Genomic DNA, 18,282 nt, shown 5'->3' with positions numbered 1-18,282 from the left:
AACTCAGCCCATCAACTCAAGCGGTCGCTAAAATACGCACCACTTTGCAGGCAGTCAACCTTTTTTCTCCGTCCTGCGGAACTACAATCTGTCTCCGGCCATGGTAACGTGGAAAGTCCAGTCTGAGCTGCGCGCTCCCGTGTGGCAGGGAGCGAGCGAGCGAGCGAGCTGGTGACGTGACGACTTGCCACGGCACCCCATTACCGAGGACTCAGTCACCCATCACACACCCAACACACACACAGTGACAAAGATCCCCCGTGTAGCCTCTGACAGGCGGTTGGGGCAAGTGCTGGTAGCGAGCGGCAGCGCCTGTGACGGACAGCACGGCGCAGGGTGGTTGGTGGCGAGCACCACGCCCGCCCGCCTTTGTCTCCCTAGGGGTGTACTCGTTTGTGGCTGAGTCGACCTAGGGGAGGCCCACACACTCGAAAGCCCTGGGGAGTAACCTCGTCTGCCAAAGAAAGCAGCCGCCCGCGTTGACATCGCGACGTTGACAGCAGATGACGAGACTCCCACACAGCCAGCGGGCACAGACAGCACACACACACACAGACAGCAAACACAAACACACAGCACACACAGACAGCAAACACAAACACACACACAGCACACATAGACAGCACAAACAGACACACACACACAGCACACACACAGACACACACACAGACACACACACAGACACACATAGACACACACAGACACACACAGACATACACACACACAACCAGCACACACAGCACACACAGCAAACACACAGACAGACACACACACACACAGACACACACACACAGACGGCACACATAGACACACACACAGATACACACACAGACACACACGCACACAACCAGCACACACAGCACACACACAGACAGCACACACACAGACACACACACACAGACACACACACAACCAGCACACACAGCACACACACAGACAGCACACACACAGACACACACACACAGACACACACACAGACAGCACACACACACAGACACACACACAGACAGCACACACACAGACAGCACACACAGCACACACAGCTCACACACACAGCACACACAGACAGCACACACACAGACACACACACAGATACACACAGACACACACAGCACACACACACACAGCACACACACACCACACACACACCATCACAACAACAACCGCCATTCGCCACTAAGTGGCAGTGACGTCACCACGACGCTTGTGCCAGGCCATGTGCACCTTGAGGCCACGTGAAGTGTCGAACGCCCGCTGGCAGGAGGTCACGGGGCAGACCCAGCAGATGCCACGGGTCGACTGACCGAGATGACCGAGATGACTGGCTGATGCACCACCTGTGCCCCCTACTGTACCAACTTGCTGTGCTTTAGCCACCCGGCGCTCCGCTCGTTGTTGTGAGCGTCGCTCCTCCGCCCTCCGTTGTTGTTGGAGGGCGACTGCCTCCAACTGCCCAGTAGCGTCCTTCACGAGCCTCCTCCACTGAGGCCGATCTTGACACCGCTGGTACCAGTCATAGGCAAGTCCACTCAGCTCCACGTCCTCCTGTACCACATCACTCCATCTCTTCTCTAGCCCGTGCCGCGCCCGTTTAGCCCCCTGGATCCGGCCGAACAAAAGCTGTTTAGGCATGCGGTGGCTGGGCATGCGGGCTACATGACCCAGCCAACGCAGCCTTGCCTGCCGGAGGAGCTCACTGATGGGACTTTGCCCAGATCTTTCATTACACACACACCATCACACGCACACACCATCACACACACACACCAACACACACACCATCACACACACACCAACACACACACCATCACACACACACCAACACACCATCACACACACACACACCACACACACACCTACACCATCACACACACCACACACACACACCAACACACACACCAACACACACACACCATCACACACACACCAACACACACACCATCACACACACACCAACACACCATCACACACACACACCACACACACACCTACACCATCACACACACCACACACACACACCAACACACACACCAACACACACACACCATCACACACACCATCACACACACACCAACACACACACCATCACACACACACCAACACACACCAACACACCTACACCATCACACACACACCATCACACACACACCAACACACACACACCACACACACACACCACACACACACACCAACACACACACACCACACACACACACCACAAACACACACCACACACACACCAACACTCACACACCTCACACACTACACACACCATCACACACACCTACACACCATCACACACACACACCAACACACACACACCTACACACCATCACACACACACACCAACACACACACACCACACACACACACACCACACACACCACACACACACCAACACTCACACACGCCTGGGACCGGCACTGAACCTTACCCCGCACGTCTCAGCGGGATCACAGCAACGGGCGAGCGCCGTGGGCTGAGCCGCTGTTTGCGGAGACGCCAGTTTCCCGGTTCGAACCCGACAGGGGGCCGCCCTAGTCAATACGGCCTTTCTTGTTGCGCCTTCACCCGTGTGGAGAGTCATCGCTGTGTGCACGAGAGAGTGGAGAGAGAGTGGAGAGAGTGCAGAGAGTGGAGAGAGAGTGGAGAGAGTGGAGAGAGTGGAGAGAGTGGAGAGTCATCGCTGTGTGCACGAGAGAGAATGGAAAGAGAGAGTTGAGAGAGAGTGGAGGGAGTGGAGAGTGGAGAGAGTGTAAAGAGAGTGGAGAGAGTGGAGAGAGTGCAGAGAGTGGAGAGAGAGTGGAGAGAGTGGAGAGAGTGCAGAGAGTGGAGAGAGTGGAGGGAGTGGAGAGAGAGTGGAGAGAGTGGAGAGAGAGTGGAGAGAGTGGAGAGAGTGGAGAGAGAGTGGAGAGAGTGGAGAGTCCTCGTTGTGTGCACGAGAGAGAGGAGAGAGAGAGTGGAGAGAGAGTGGAGAGAGAGTGGAGAGAGAGTGGAGAGAGAGTGGAGAGAGAGTGGAGAGAGAGTGGAGAGAGTGGAGAGAGAGTGGAGAGAGTGGAGAGAGAGTGGAGGGAGTGGAGAGAGAGTGGAGAGAGAGTGGAGAGAGTGGAGAGAGAGTGGAGGGAGTGGAGAGAGAGTGGAGAGAGAGTGGAGGGAGTGGAGAGAGAGTGGAGAGAGAGTGGAGAGAGAGTGGAGAGAGAGTGGAGAGAGAGTGGAGAGAGAGTGGAGGGAGTGGAGAGAGAGTGGAGAGAGAGTGGAGGGAGTGGAGAGAGAGTGGAGAGAGAGTGGAGAGAGAGTGGAGAGAGAGTGGAGAGAGAGTGGAGGGAGTGGAGAGAGAGTGGAGAGAGAGTGGAGAGAGAGTGGAGAGAGAGTGGAGAGAGAGTGGAAAGAGAGTGGCCGCGGGGGGCTGGCGACACCAGCCGTGTGAACGCGGCTCGGAGACTCGGCGATTTGGTCGATCCCCGCTCAACGCGCGTCTCGCTTAGCGCGAAACTCTGCCAGGAACGCGTGGAGCGCGTTGAGCGAGGAGTGACCGTGCTGGGCACACGCCTCACGAGGGGGAGGAGGGGGTTGGTTTGGGTTACGGTGGAACGCATCCGCCGAAGCTCGCCACCTCGTGGCCGCTTCTGGAATAATCACAAAATCACAATAATAAACAAATCACAATATCACGAAATCACATCACAAAATCAAATCACACAATCACAAAATCACGAAATCACAAAATAACAAAATCACGACATCACATCACAAAATCAAATCACACAATCACAAAATAACAAAATCACGACATCATCAAATCACAAAATCACAAAATAACAAAATCACAATATCACGATATCACAAAAGCACATCACAAAATCACAAAATGTATATTTGGAGTTTGTGTGTCTCTCTCATCATCATCATCATCATCACCACGGTGGCTCGGGCGATGTCAACTCCCTCGCCCGGTACGCAGGAGGTCGCCGCTGTGTCATCTGCTGTGTCATCTGCTGTGTCATCTGCTGTGTCATCTGCTGCGACGGGCAAAGGCGACGGGATGCCCCACGCGGTCAACACATCTCTCCCACAACCCACTCTACGATCCATGATGTACTATACACTATACACTACACTATACACTACTACACTATACACTACTACACTATACACTACTACACTATACACTACACTATACACTACACTAGTATACTACACTATACACTACACTATACACTACTACACTATACACTACTACACTACACTATACACTACACTATACACTACTACACTATACACTACTACACTATACACTACATTATACACTACACTATACACTAGTGCTGTACTAGTATACTACACTATACACTACACTATACACTAGTGCTGTACTAGTATACTACACTATACACTAGTGCTGTACTAGTATACTACACTATACACTACTACACTATACACTACATTATACACTACACTATTCACTAGTGCTGTACTAGTACGCTACACTATACACTAGTGCTGTACTAGTACACTACATTATACACTACACTATACACTACACTATACACTACACTATACACTATACACTACACTATACACTACACTATACACTGCACTATACACTACACTATACACTACTATACACTATGATGATGATGGTGATGATGGTGCTGATGGTGATGATGATGGTGATGATAATGGTGATGATGATAATGGTGATGATGATGGTGGTGATGATGGTGATGATGGTGATCATAATGGTGATGATAATGGTGATGATTATGGTGGTGATGGTGATGAAGGTGATGATAATGTTGATGATGATGGTGATGATGGTGATCATAAAGGTGATGATGATGGTGGTGATCATAATGGTGATGATGATGGTGATGATGGTGGTGGTGATGATGATGATGACGATGATGATGATGGTGATGATGGTGGTGATGATGATGGTTATGGTGATGATGATGACGATGATGATGATGGTGGTGATGATGACGATGATGATGGTGGTGATGATGATAGTGATGATGATGGTTTAAGATGGTGATGATGGTGATGATGATGGTGATGATGGTGGTGATGATGATGGTGATGATGATGACGATGATGATGGTGATGATGATGATGGTGATGATGATGGTTATGATGATGGTTATGATGATGGTGATGATGATGATGGTCATGATGATGGTGATGATGATGGTGATGATGATGGTGATGATGATGGTGATGATGATGATGGTGATGAATGTGAGATTGTAAATTGTCGTTTGCTCTGCGTCTGCACCAGCAGCCGTGAAGAACAGAGTAGACTGGGCACGGAGGGCAGCACAGCAGAGGGCAGCAGAGGGCAGGGCCACCCCAGTGCGCATGGCGATGAGATTGAGTAAGTCGGTGTGTGTGTGAATGAGTGGATGGGTGAGTGAGTAGGTGAGTGAGTGAATGCATGAGTAAGTCGGTGTGTGTGTGAATGAGTGGGTGAGTGAGTAGGTGAGTGAGTGAATGAATGAGTAAGTCGGTGTGTGTGTGAATGAGTGGATGGGTGAGTGAGTAGGTGAGTGAGTGAATGAATGAGTAAGTCGTGTGTGTGTGAATAAGTGGATGGGTGAGTGAGTAGGTGAGTGAGTGAATGAATAAGTCGGTGTGTGTGTGAATGAGTGGATGAGTGAGTGAGTAGGTGAGTGAGTGAATGAATGAGTAAGTCGGTGTGTGTGTGAATGAGTGGATGGGTGAGTGAGTAGGTGAGTGAGTGAATGAATGAGTAAATCGTTGCGTGAATGAGTGGATGAGTGAGTGAGTAGGTGAGTGAGTGAATGAATGAGTAAGTCGGTGTGTGTGTGAATGAGTGGATGAGTGAGTGAGTAGGTGAGTGAGTGAATGAATGAGTAAGTCGGTGTGTGTGTGAATAAGTGGATGGGTGAGTGAGTAGGTGAGTGAGTGAATGAATAAGTCGGTGTGTGTGTGAATGAGTGGATGAGTGAGTGAGTAGGTGAGTGAGTGAATGCATGAGTAAATCGGTGTGTGTGTGAATGAGTGGATGAGTGAGTGAGTAGGTGAGTGAGTGAATGAATGAGTAAGTCGGTGTGTGTGTGAATGAGTGGATGAGTGAGTGAGTAGGTGAGTGAGTGAATGAATGAGTAAGTCGGTGTGTGTGTGAATGAGTGGATGAGTGAGTGAGTAGGTGAGTGAGTGAATGCATGAGTAAGTCGGTGTGTGTGTGAATGAGTGGGTGAGTGAGTAGGTGAGTGAGTGAATGAATGAGTAAGTCGGTGTGTGTGTGAATGAGTGGATGAGTGAGTGAGTAGGTGAGTGAATGCATGAGTAAGTCGGTGTGTGTGTGAATGAGTGGATGAGTGAGTGAGTAGGTGAGTGAGTGAATGAATGAGTAAGTCGGTGTGTGATACAAAGGCGGCCGGGTGGGCGTGGTGCTGGCCACCCACCCACCCAGCCCCTCCCTCGTGTTGCCGTTCCGGCCTTCACAGGGTGCTGCTACTCGCTGCACTTGGCCCCAACACTCCGCGAAGGCTACACGGGGGATCTTTGTCTTTGTGCGCCAGCAAACGCTCAGGTCCAACGACGAGGACGGTCGGCTACGTACGGTGCGAAAGAAGTTCAAACAACACAAACAACAACAACTCTAGATTTGAAGCTTTCGTGACTGCAAGGATTCATATTCATAGGTTTTTTCGGTAGTCACGTAGGTAAAAAATAAAATAAAAATAAAATAAAAATAAAATAAAAATAAAATAAAAATAAAATAAAAATAAAATAAAAATAAAATAAAAATAAAATAAAAATAAAATAAAAATGAAATAAAAATGAAATATAAATAAAAATAAAATAAAAATTAAATAAAAATAAAATAAAATAAATTTGACGACGTTTCTTACTTGATACAGCAATCGTGCTGTGACGGTTCCACCTGAAGACGGAAGCTTGTGTTGCCTCCGAAACGTCGTGATTTTCATTTTATTTTTATTTTACTTTTATTAATTTTAATTTAAAATTTTTACCTACGGGACTTTACCGAAAAAACCTAATAACAACAACAACAACCGCCATTCACCACGGCGCTTGTGCCAGGCTAGGTGCACGTTGAGGCCACGTGGTCCATGCGTGAACTCGCGGCTGAAACGAGATTCGGATTCCGCGCTGAGTGCAGGAATTGTGTCGTGGGCGTGGATCGATAGTTCATCAGTGGCAGGGGTTTACAGTCCCCCACTCAGCCACCCGCCCACCAATACACTCACCCGCCCACCAATACACCCACCCACCAATACACCCACCCACCAATACACTCACCCACCCACCAATACACTCACCCACCAATACACTCACCCATCAATATACTCACCCACCAATACACCCACCCACCAATACACCCACCCACCAATACACTCACCCACCCACCAATACATCCACCCACCAATACACCCACCCACCAATACACTCACCCACCAATACACTCACACGCCCACCAATACACTCAACCATCAATACATCCACCCACCAATACACTCACCCACCTATACACTCACCCACCAATACACTCACCCACCAATACACTCACCCATCAATACACCCACCCACCAATACACTCACCCACCCACCAATACACCCACCCACCAATACACTCACCCACCCACCAATACACCCACCCACCAATACACACACCCACCAATACACTCACCCACCAATACACCCACCCACCAATACACTCACCCACCCACCAATACACTCACACACCAATACACTCACCCATCAATATACTCACCCACCAATACACCCACCCACCAATACACCCACCCACCAATACACTCACCCACCCACCAATACACTCACCCACCAATACACCCACCCACCAATACACTCACCCACCAATACACCCACCCACCAATACACTCACCCACCCACCAATACACCCACCCACCAATACACCCACCCACCAATACACTCATCCACCAATACACCCACCCACCAATACACTCACCCACCCACCCACCCACCAATACACTCACCCACCAATACACTCACCCACCCACCAACCAATACACCCATCCACCAATACACTCACCCATCAATACACTCACCCACCAATACACCCACCCACCAATACACCCACCCACCAATACACTCACCCACCCACCAATACACTCACACACCAATACACTCACCCATCAATACACTCACCCACCAATACACCCACCCACCAATACACTCACCCACCCACCAATACACCCACCCACCAATACACTCACCCACCCACCAATACACTCACCCACCAATACACCCACCCACCAATACACCCACCCACCAATACACCCACCCACCAATACACTCACCCACCCACCAATACACCCACCCACCAATACACCCACCCACCAATACACTCACCCACCCACCAATACACTCACACACCAATACACTCACCCATCAATACACTCACCCACCAATACACCCACCCACCAATACACTCACCCACCCACCAATACACCCACCCACCAATACACTCACCCACCCACCAATACACTCACCCACCAATACACCCACCCACCAATACACCCACCCACCAATACACTCACCCACCAATACACCCACCCACCAATACACTCACCCACTCACCAATAAACTCACCCACCAATACACTCACCCACCCACCAACCAATACACCCACCCACCAATACACTCACCCACGTACACACCCACCCACCTACACACCCACCCACCCACGTACTCACACGAGCGGTAAGGCGAATCGAACCACCACCACCACTACACGCGACCCAAATGCCCAGCAGCTGCTGCTGTGGGGGGGGGGCAGAGGGGGAGTGGGGGGGCAGAGGGGGAGTGGGGGGGGCAGAGGGGGAGTGGGGGGGGCAGAGAGGGAGTGGGGGGGCAGAGGGGGAGTGGGGGGGCAGAGGGGGAGTGGGGGGGGGGCAGAGGGGGAGTGGGGGGGCAGAGGGGGAGTGGGGGGGCAGAGGGGGAGTGGGGGGGGGGCAGAGGGGGAGTGGGGGGGCAGAGGGGGAGTGGGGGGGGGCAGAGGGGGAGTGGGGGGGGCAGAGGGGGAGTGGGGGGGGGCAGAGGGGGAGTGGGGGGGGGCAGAGGGGGAGTGGGGGGGCAGAGGGGGAGTGGGGGGGGGGCAGAGGGGGGAAGTGGGGGGGCAGAGGGGGAGTGGGGGGGGGGCAGAGGGGGAGTGGGGGGGGCAGAGGGGGAGTGGGGGGGGCAGAGGGGGAGTGGGGGGGGGGCAGAGGGGGAGTGGGGGGGGGCAGAGGGGGAGTGGGGGGGGGGCAGAGGGGGAGTGGGGGGGCAGAGGGGGAGTGGGGGGGGGCAGAGGGGGAGTGGGGGGGGCAGAGGGGGAGGTGGGGGGGGCAGAGGGGGAGTGGGGGGGGCAGAGGGGGAGTGGGGGGGGGGCAGAGGGGGAGTGGGGGGGGCAGAGGGGGAGTGGGGGGGGCAGAGGGGGAGTGGGGGGGGCAGAGGGGGAGTGGGGGGGGGGGGCAGAGGGGGAGTGGGGGGGGCAGAGGGGGAGTGGGGGGAGGGCAGAGGGGGAGTGGGGGGGGGGCAGAGGGGAGTGGGGGGGCAGAGGGGGAGTGGGGGGGGCAGAGGGGGAGTGGGGGGGGGGAGATGTTAACTACCTCGCCTGGTGTGCAGGAGGTCGTGGGTTCGATCCCGACCAAGACGACGCCTGCTGCTGGATATTATTTTGGAGTGTATGTGTCTCTCTCTGTCTCTCTCCGACTCTCTCTCTCTGTCTCTCTGTGTGTGTCTCTCTCTTTGTCTCTCTGTGTCTCTCTGTGTCTATCTCTCTTTGTCTCTCTGTCTCTCTCTGTCTTTGTCTCTCTGTCTCTCTGTCTCTATCTCTCTGTCTCTCTCCGTCTTTCGTGTTGTGCGCGCTGCAGTTAGCGCCACGGCGCGTGGATGTATAGCGTTGATTCGTCTGTTTGCTGGTGACTTTGTGTGTTTCATATCGGAATCGCCTCCAGTGCTGTTGCTGCTGGCGGCAATAAAAGTTGTTTAAAGTCAAAAGTCTCTCTAACTCTCTCTCTCTCCCCCCGTGGTCGCGTGGATTCTTCTCCGGGTCTTGCTCCCGTTTATTTTTTCCCCCTTCCCACACTTGAGAATGGACATCATCAGCACGCGTTCAGAGTTGTTTGTTAACGTCCACGTGATGATGATGATGAAGACGAAGATGATGCCAACTCCCTTGAGCTGTCACTCGCAATAGCCAGGGTCGCTTCTGAAAAATCATTTACGTCGTTCAGTGAGGCCTTATCTGATCAAATAAAATTAAAAATAAGAGCAATACTGCCTTGAAATCGGGCCCATCTTTTTAAAACACCCTGTGTATATATAGCAAGGCCGTAGTAGCCATGGAGTCAACATTGGGGGGGACCAAATCTTCCAGGGTGTCTGGGGGTCCCAACCCAGAAAAATATCTACATTTGAAAACTAATTTCCTGCCTGAAATATTAAAAAATTCACTAACACACGGGATAGATATTATTTATTTTACAATAATGTCTAATAGTGTATTGTATTACATTGCTCTTTTTTTTACAATTTCTTGTTTCATTGTATGTAATGGCAGAGATTAGGGATTCATAAAGTACAACCATAACCACAATCATGTGAACATAAATCTACGCATTGATTTATATGAAGACAAGTCCAGATATTGTGGCCAAGGTTTAGCAAATTGTTGTTTTTATTTACATAGAATAGAAATGTTTTTTATAGCAATATATCGGGGGGGAGGGCATTTTGAGAACATTTTAATATTGGGGGGGGATGTGTCCCCCCCCAATATATATGTTATAATTACGGCCTTGATATATAGTGATATATAGTGCACATTGTGACTGAACAAATTTCGTAACTGCAGGAATTCATATTCTTTGCTTCTTACGGGAAAGTCCCGTAGATAGGAAATAATAAAATAAAAAATAATTAAAAATGAACAAAAAAACTAATACGACTTTAAATTTCGATGTAAAGCTTTCGTGACTGCAAGGATTCATCTTCTTGGTTCTTTCGGTAAAGTCACGTAGAAGGGAAATAATAAAATAATAAAAATAAAACATAATAAAATACAATTCTCACGACGTTTCGGCCACAACGAAAGCAGCCGTCCTCAGGCGAAGAACAGGGCTGTCATTCAGATGCTGTCTTCCCAACATACCTGTTCTTCACCTGATGACGGCTGCTTGCGTTGTGGCCGAAACGTCGTGAGAATTTAACTTTATTATGTTTTATCTTTATTATTTTATTTTTTCCCTTCTACGTGACTTTACCGAAATAACCAAGAAGATAAAAACTCACGACGTTTCGATCGCAACACAAGCGATCGAAACGTCGTGAGTTTTAGTTTTTTTCATTAATTTGTATTATTTTATTCATTGTATTTATAGTGGAGTCGTTCTCATCGTTTGCTCGCGCCCCACTCTTCCAATTGCCGCACCTGAAGATGGAGCTGCTCGGCACGAAGTCCGACGTTCCGCCATCGCCACGCGCTGCTGGGTTGGCAAAGCTCCCTTCGGCAGCTCTGGAACTCGGTTCCTGAACAACTAAAAGGATGAAGCTCGGCACGTGCAGCGAAACGTCGGACATGGTGCCGAACACCGCACCACCGACTACAGCGCCAAGCTGTGACGACGATGGGGTCACCGTGGCTGGGCGGCCGTTGTGTTTCGAGAGTCGCCACGCTCGTGATTGATCGATCTCTCTCTTTTTTTGTTTACGATCAGTGGAAACAAGAAGATGCACTTTGCTTCGTTCATCATTTCGTAATTTTTTTTTATAATAACTTTGCTTTATGTAAACCCACACCTCTCGCTCACTCTCTCGCTCTGCACGCAGCCCTTCTCGCAGTCCGACGGCCTCCGACGGGAAGCTCATATCTGCACGCAGAGCTCCCCGTCACCTGCCACCGAGCACACGGCCTCCTCCATCGCCCACTGCTCCTTGAAGGCCGGCACGGCGTGGGTCAGCCGCGCCACATGGCGGAACTCCAGCCCACACACCCTGGCTCCAACCAGAGCGCTCTCTCTGTCGATCTCTCGATCTCTCCCACCACACACGTGCCGGTGATGTGCGGCGCGTCTTCATCGAACGCTGGGGAGCCGGACAAGCCCCTCTCTGCAGCAGCGTGGACGGCACCCTCCTCGTGGTGTTCACCTTCTGAAGCGCTCGCTCGTCACCGTGGCGTGCGCGATGACCTCCACCACCACCACCACGTGGCTTTTATTTCGTGTTGTGCGCGGCGCATTTAGCGCGCAGCGCGTGGATTTGTAGCGATTGTTTATTTGTGTTGCTGGTGACTTTGTGTGTTTCGTATCGGAATCGCCTCCAGTGCTGTTGCTGCTGGCGGCAATGAAAGTTGCTTAAAAAGTCAAAAGTCTCTCCTACTCTCTCTCTCACCCTCTCTCTCACCCACTCTCCTACTCTCTCTCTCTCTCACCCTCACTCTCTCTCCCACTCGCATTCCACCGGCAGCTAAACACGTGCCGAGCACCGCGCTGTGGTGAAACGCAATCCCCTCCCTCGGCGCGCTCTCTCTCTCTCGCTCTCCCTCGCTGCTCTCTCTCTCTCTGCTCTATCCTCTCGCTCTCTCTCTCGCTCTCTCTCTCCGTGCGGCGTCAATCCCTCAAGTCGAGAGGGGACGGTGCCTTGCGAGTTGCCGATCCGCGTCTCGCTCGAGCCCGAGTCTCAAGACCCAGTGGTCGGGAGAGTCCTGCCCCCGTGCCAATGTGTGCCCGTCTACCTCCTCAACCTCATCATCATCCTCCTCGTCATCCTCCTCGTCATCCTCCTCGTCATCCTCCTCGTCATCCTCCTCCTCGTCCTGCTCATCCGCGAGGCGAGATTTAAGGGACGCTGCTGCTGGAGTGCCGAGTGGCACGGGCTCGAGGGGCTCGAGGGGCTCGAGGCGGCAGTGGCTGAGTCGGTGTCGCGGCTCCGTGCTGACTCGGGGGGGGGGGGGGGACAGGGCAAGAGACGGGGCGAGAGACAGGGCGAGAGACAGGGCTGGTGGCAGGGCGAAAGACAGGGCGAGAGACGGGGCTGGTGGCAGGGCGAGAGACAGAGCGAGAGACGGGGCGAGAGACAGGGCTGGTGGCAGGGCGAGAGACAGGGCTGGTACCAGGGCTAGTACCAGGGCTAGTACCAGAGCTAGTGGCTAGTTCTAGATTTGAAGCTTTCGTGACTGCAAGTGGCTAGTGCCAGGGATAGATTCAAGGCTAGTACCAGGGCTAGATTCAAGGCTAGTACCAGGGCTAGTGGCTATTACCAGGGCTAGTGGCTGGTGCCAGGGCTAGTACCAGGGCTGGTGACTAGTACCAGGGCTGTGGCTAGTGCCAGGGCTAGTGGCTAGTGCCAGGGCTAGTACCAGGGCTGGTGCCAGCGAGGTCTCCACACAGCTCTGACCCTGCGCACCGAGTCATGATGAGCTCCGCGGGGAACCGCTCGGCCGAGAGCGGTGACGACCACCACCGCAGCAGCAGCAGCAGCCACCACCTCCTGCTGCAGGGCCAGCAGCAGATGCTGGCGCTGCAGCAGCAGCTACTGCTGCTGGCGCTTCCCTCGGCGAACTCATCCTCGGCTCACGACTTCCCCGCGACCGCCGCTGCCGCTTCCATCAACGGCCACCACAACCGCAGCCACCAGCAGCATCAGCATCATCAGCAGGGCGACTACGACGACGCCGACTCGCGGTCCGCGATGGCCATCGCCGTGGTGCTGTCCGCGATGTTCGTGGTGGGAGTGGCGGGCAACGTGTACACGCTGGCGCTCGTGACGAGGCACGCGATCGCCCCGCCGCGCTGCTGGAGACGTCTCCTGCGGCTCCTCGCCTCTCGCGCGCCACCACCACCACCACCGCAGCACCACCTTCACAACAACCACCACCACCAGCAGCAGCAGCATCCTCCGCTGTACACGTCGATGGTTCCATCGCAGCAGCAGCAGCAGCCGCTGACGACGCCGACGCCGTCTCTGCGCCGACGTTCCGCCTCCTCCACCTCCTCCATGTACGTGTACGTCCTCAACCTGGCGCTAGCCGACCTGCTGTACGTGGCCACGGCGCCCTTCGTGGCGTGCTCCAACGTGGCGCGCACGTGGCACTTCGGGGACGCGGGCTGCCGCCTGCTGCTGAGCGCCGACCTCCTGACGACGCACGCGAGCGCCTTCATCCTCACGGCGATGAGCGTGGAGCGCTACGCCGCGGTGCACCGCCCTCTGCGCTCGCTCGAGCGCGGCCGCACAGCGCGTCGCCTCGTGGCGCTGGCCGCGTGGCTGGGCGCCTTGGCGCTCGCCCTGCCCGGCATGGTGATGGTGCGCATGGAGGAGGTCGCCGTGGTCGTGAGCGACCGCGGCGCCGGCGGTGGCGACGGCTCGACACGGAGCGTCACGAAGCGCGTGTGCGAGCCCACGTGGAGCGAGGAGGCGCACCGCGTCTACATGAGCGCGCTCTTCGCCACGGGCATCCTGGCGCCGGGCGTCATCATCGGCTGCGTCTACGCGAAGCTGGCGCGCACGTACTGGCGGTCGCAGACGGCGATGGGCGGCTTCGGCCGCTGCAAGGTGGACGGCCGAGGCCGCTCGCCGCACTCGCCCCGGCACAAGGTGCTCTACCTCATCCTGGCCATCGTGCTCGCCTTCTGGGCCTGCTTCCTGCCCTTCTGGCTGTGGCAGCTGCTGCAGCTCTACCGGCCCCACGTGGCGCTCGCCTCGGTGCGCACCGCGCGCGCCGTCAACCACGCGGTCACGTGTCTCACGTACGGGAACAGCTGCGTGAACCCCTTCCTCTACACGCTGCTCACCAACAAGTACAAGGAGTACCTCGCCACGGGCACGCGGCGGAGGCGGTGGCACCGGCCGCGTGACGGCGGCTGTGGCGCGGGAGGAGGAGGCCGAGTTAGGGGGGGCTCCGACTCGGCCGGGGGGGGGCCCTGGACGCGGAGAGACGCCGCGCTGCTGCCGCTGCGATCGGCGTCCTCGAGCAGCCGCGCGGAGACCTCGCCGAGTCTCGGGGGGCGAGGGGGAGGAGGAGCGGGAGGCAAGGAGGAGGTGGAGGAGTTCGCGGTGGACGAGGATGAGTTCTGAGACGGCGCTGACGGGAGACGAGGCGGGGGGCGGCTGTGGATGACACGCGGAGACACGTGGGGACACGTGGAGACAACTGGAGGCAGATGGAGACACGTGGAGACACGTGGGGACAGTTGAAGACACGTGGAGACACGTGGAGACTTGGAGACACGTGGAGACACGCGGAGACACGTAGGGGCACGTGGGGACAACTGGGGGCAGATGGAGACACGGGGAGACACGTGGAGACAGTTGGAGACACGCGGATACACGTGGAGACACGTGGAGACAGTTGGAGACACGCGGAGACAGATGGAAACAGTTGGAGACACGCGGAGACACGTGGAGACGCGTGGAGACGCGTGGAGACGCGGGGAGACACGGGGAGACACGTGGGGACAGTTGGAGACACTTGGAGACAGACTGGAGACAGCTGGAGACACGTGGAAACAGATGGAGACACGTGGAGACACGCGGAGACACGTGGAGACACGCGGAGACACGCGGGAGACGGGAACGCACGGAGAGACGCGGAGAATCGGGGACACGTTGGAGACGCGGGGACGATGATGACTGAATGTGACACACATGTAACGTGTTACTCGAGTCATGCGTACACACACACATACATGTCACGTGTTACTCGAGTCATACGCACATGCGTACACACACACACATACACATGCACATGTGTAAACACATGCATGTGCGTACATGCGCATGCGTACACACACATACACATGCACATGAGTACACACACACATGCACATGCGTACACACATGCACATGAACATGCGAACACACACACATACACTTGCACATGCGTACACACACACATACACATGCGTACACACACATACACATGCGTACACATGAACATGCATACACACACATGCACATGCGTACACATGAACATGCGAACACACACACATACACTTGCACATGCGTACACACACACATGCACATGCGTACACACACATACACATGCGTACACACACATACACATGTACACACACACACATACACATGTACACACATACACATTCGTACACACACACATGCGTACACACACATACACATTCGTACACACACACACACATACACATGTGTGCGTACACACACATACACATGTACACACACACACATACACATGTGTGCGTACACACACATACACATTCGTACACACACACACATACACACATATGCGTACACACACATACACATGCGTACACATGCACATGCGTACACACACACATGCACATGCGTACACATGCACATGCGTACACATGCACATGCGTACACACACACACATGCACATGCGTACACATGCACATGCGTACACATGCACATGCGTACACACACACATGCACATGCGTACACATGCACATGCGTACACACACACACATGCACATGCGTGCGAGTGGCCACCTATGAAGGCCGACACGGCACACGAGGGGGTTGGGTGTACACGTAGAGACAGCGTAGAGAGTACATGCAGACAATGCGTTATAACGCAGAACAATCGCCGCTATAACGCGTAACGCTCACCACTATAACACAGAACACTTTAACACGTAGCAGGCTTTCGCGACCAATATTATTCGTAATAAATCGTTTGTGGGTGAGATCGCGTTATTTATAATTGTGTCGTAACCCTCCACCACCCGACACGGCCAATCAGCAGAAAAGTGTCACGTTGACAAAAGACAAAATAGTTCACTGCTTTAGCCCACCGGTGTGATGAAGCATGAAACCACAACATTTTCAGTTTTTGAGTAGGACGGTGACGTTTCGCTGGTAATTGCATCCAGCCATTCTGGCGAATTGCCCGATGATGCTGGATGCAATTACCAGCGAAACGTCGTACAACTCAAATTGTAAATGTTGTGGTTTCACACTTCAACACACCGGTGGGCTAAAGCAGTGAACTATTCGTCTTTTGTCAACGTGACACTTTGTTTGCTGATTGGCCGTGTCGGGTGGTGGAGGGTTACGACACATTTATAAATAACGCGATCTCAACCCAACAACGTTGATTATCAACACAGAACGCTCACCGTTACAACGCGTAACGCTCACCGTTAGAACGCCTCACTGAGCGTCGTGGTCGTGGCGGCGGTGACATCGCGACTCGCCCGCCTCTAACCGCTGCTCCCCCATCACAACATTGACGGCGTCTTCTGTTTTTCGCTCGACGCGTTTTTGTTTCTTTCCCCGCGCGCTGCAAAGCGACGTCCCTCGTGCAGGAACGCAACTCCCGCCACCACCCGCGTTAATCGAGGACTGCCCTAGTCATAGGTTTTTACCCTTTCGACTGGTACACAAACTGACGCCTTTATACAAGGCATCATGTTTGCAATAACCACAACACAAGCAGTCAAAATGCAAACAAAAATAAACAACTCTGATGATGATGATAATGATATGCACTGTCCTTGAAGTTGATTGGTCCACACCCGAGACAGCTTTTCTTAGAGCCTAGTCTCACATGGTGTTGGACCAGATGACGCCAAAAGGCGCACAACTCAAAGACAGCGCACCATCAGAGTATGGAGAGCTCGGGGTAAGCATTTACACTATGAGACATCTCCTTTACCAGTGGCAAAATATAGTGATAGGTTCTTTATGTTTGCATTTTGACTGCTTGTGTTGTGGTTATTGCAAACATGATGCCTTGTATAAAGGTGTCAGTTTTTGTACCAGTTGAAAGGGTAAAAACCTATCACTATATTTTGCCACTGGTAAAGGAGATGTCTCATAGTTGAGGACTGCCCTATTGCACGCAAAGGCAAAGGCGCCCCAGGTAGCCCTTTGACAGGCGGTCGGGGCGAGCGCTGTTCGTGGCTAGTAGCCCGAACCGACGAAGGCCGTCGCTGCGAACCGCGGCGGTGCGGTGCGAGCCGACACCGCTGCCCGGCCGCCTTTGTCTCCCCGGTGGTTCTGAGACTCTGAACGGAGAATTTCAGGCGGGGTGTGCGGGGCACGAAGATCGACCCCTGGATTGTGCCCACGTGATGAGCCGGGCGGGGCGGGGAGGGGGAGCCGCTGGGGCTCACGATCTATCCGGCTCCCGTCGGAGCAACGTGGAATTTGCGACTCGCGAACTCGACGCAACACGCAGTGCTGATGAGCGGAGGCTCAGTGGAGACGATGGGGGGAGGGGAAATATATCGGTGTGTAGGTGTGTGTAGGTGTGAGTGTGTGTAGGTGAGTGTG

The 18,282-nt window shown here is 53.7% G+C and overlaps 1 protein-coding gene across 1 annotated transcript; it reads left to right on the top strand.

Moving 5' to 3' along the window:
- Positions 1 to 13,422: 13,422 nt before the first annotated feature.
- LOC144950530 (urotensin-2 receptor-like) lies at positions 13,423 to 17,342 on the top strand. The gene is made up of 3 exons (XM_078880669.1): positions 13,423 to 13,784; positions 13,989 to 15,004; positions 17,296 to 17,342. Exons 1-3 carry the CDS (start codon positions 13,423 to 13,425, stop codon positions 17,340 to 17,342), a joined length of 1,425 nt encoding a protein of 474 aa, XP_078736795.1.
- Positions 17,343 to 18,282: the final 940 nt, after the last annotated feature.

This window comes from Lampetra fluviatilis, chromosome 58, assembly GCF_964198595.1.
Source record: "Lampetra fluviatilis chromosome 58, kcLamFluv1.1, whole genome shotgun sequence".
NCBI classification, from domain to species: domain Eukaryota; kingdom Metazoa; phylum Chordata; class Hyperoartia; order Petromyzontiformes; family Petromyzontidae; genus Lampetra; species Lampetra fluviatilis.
Note: the sequence above shows the minus strand (reverse complement) of the source record. Positions and strands in the feature narration are given on the sequence as shown.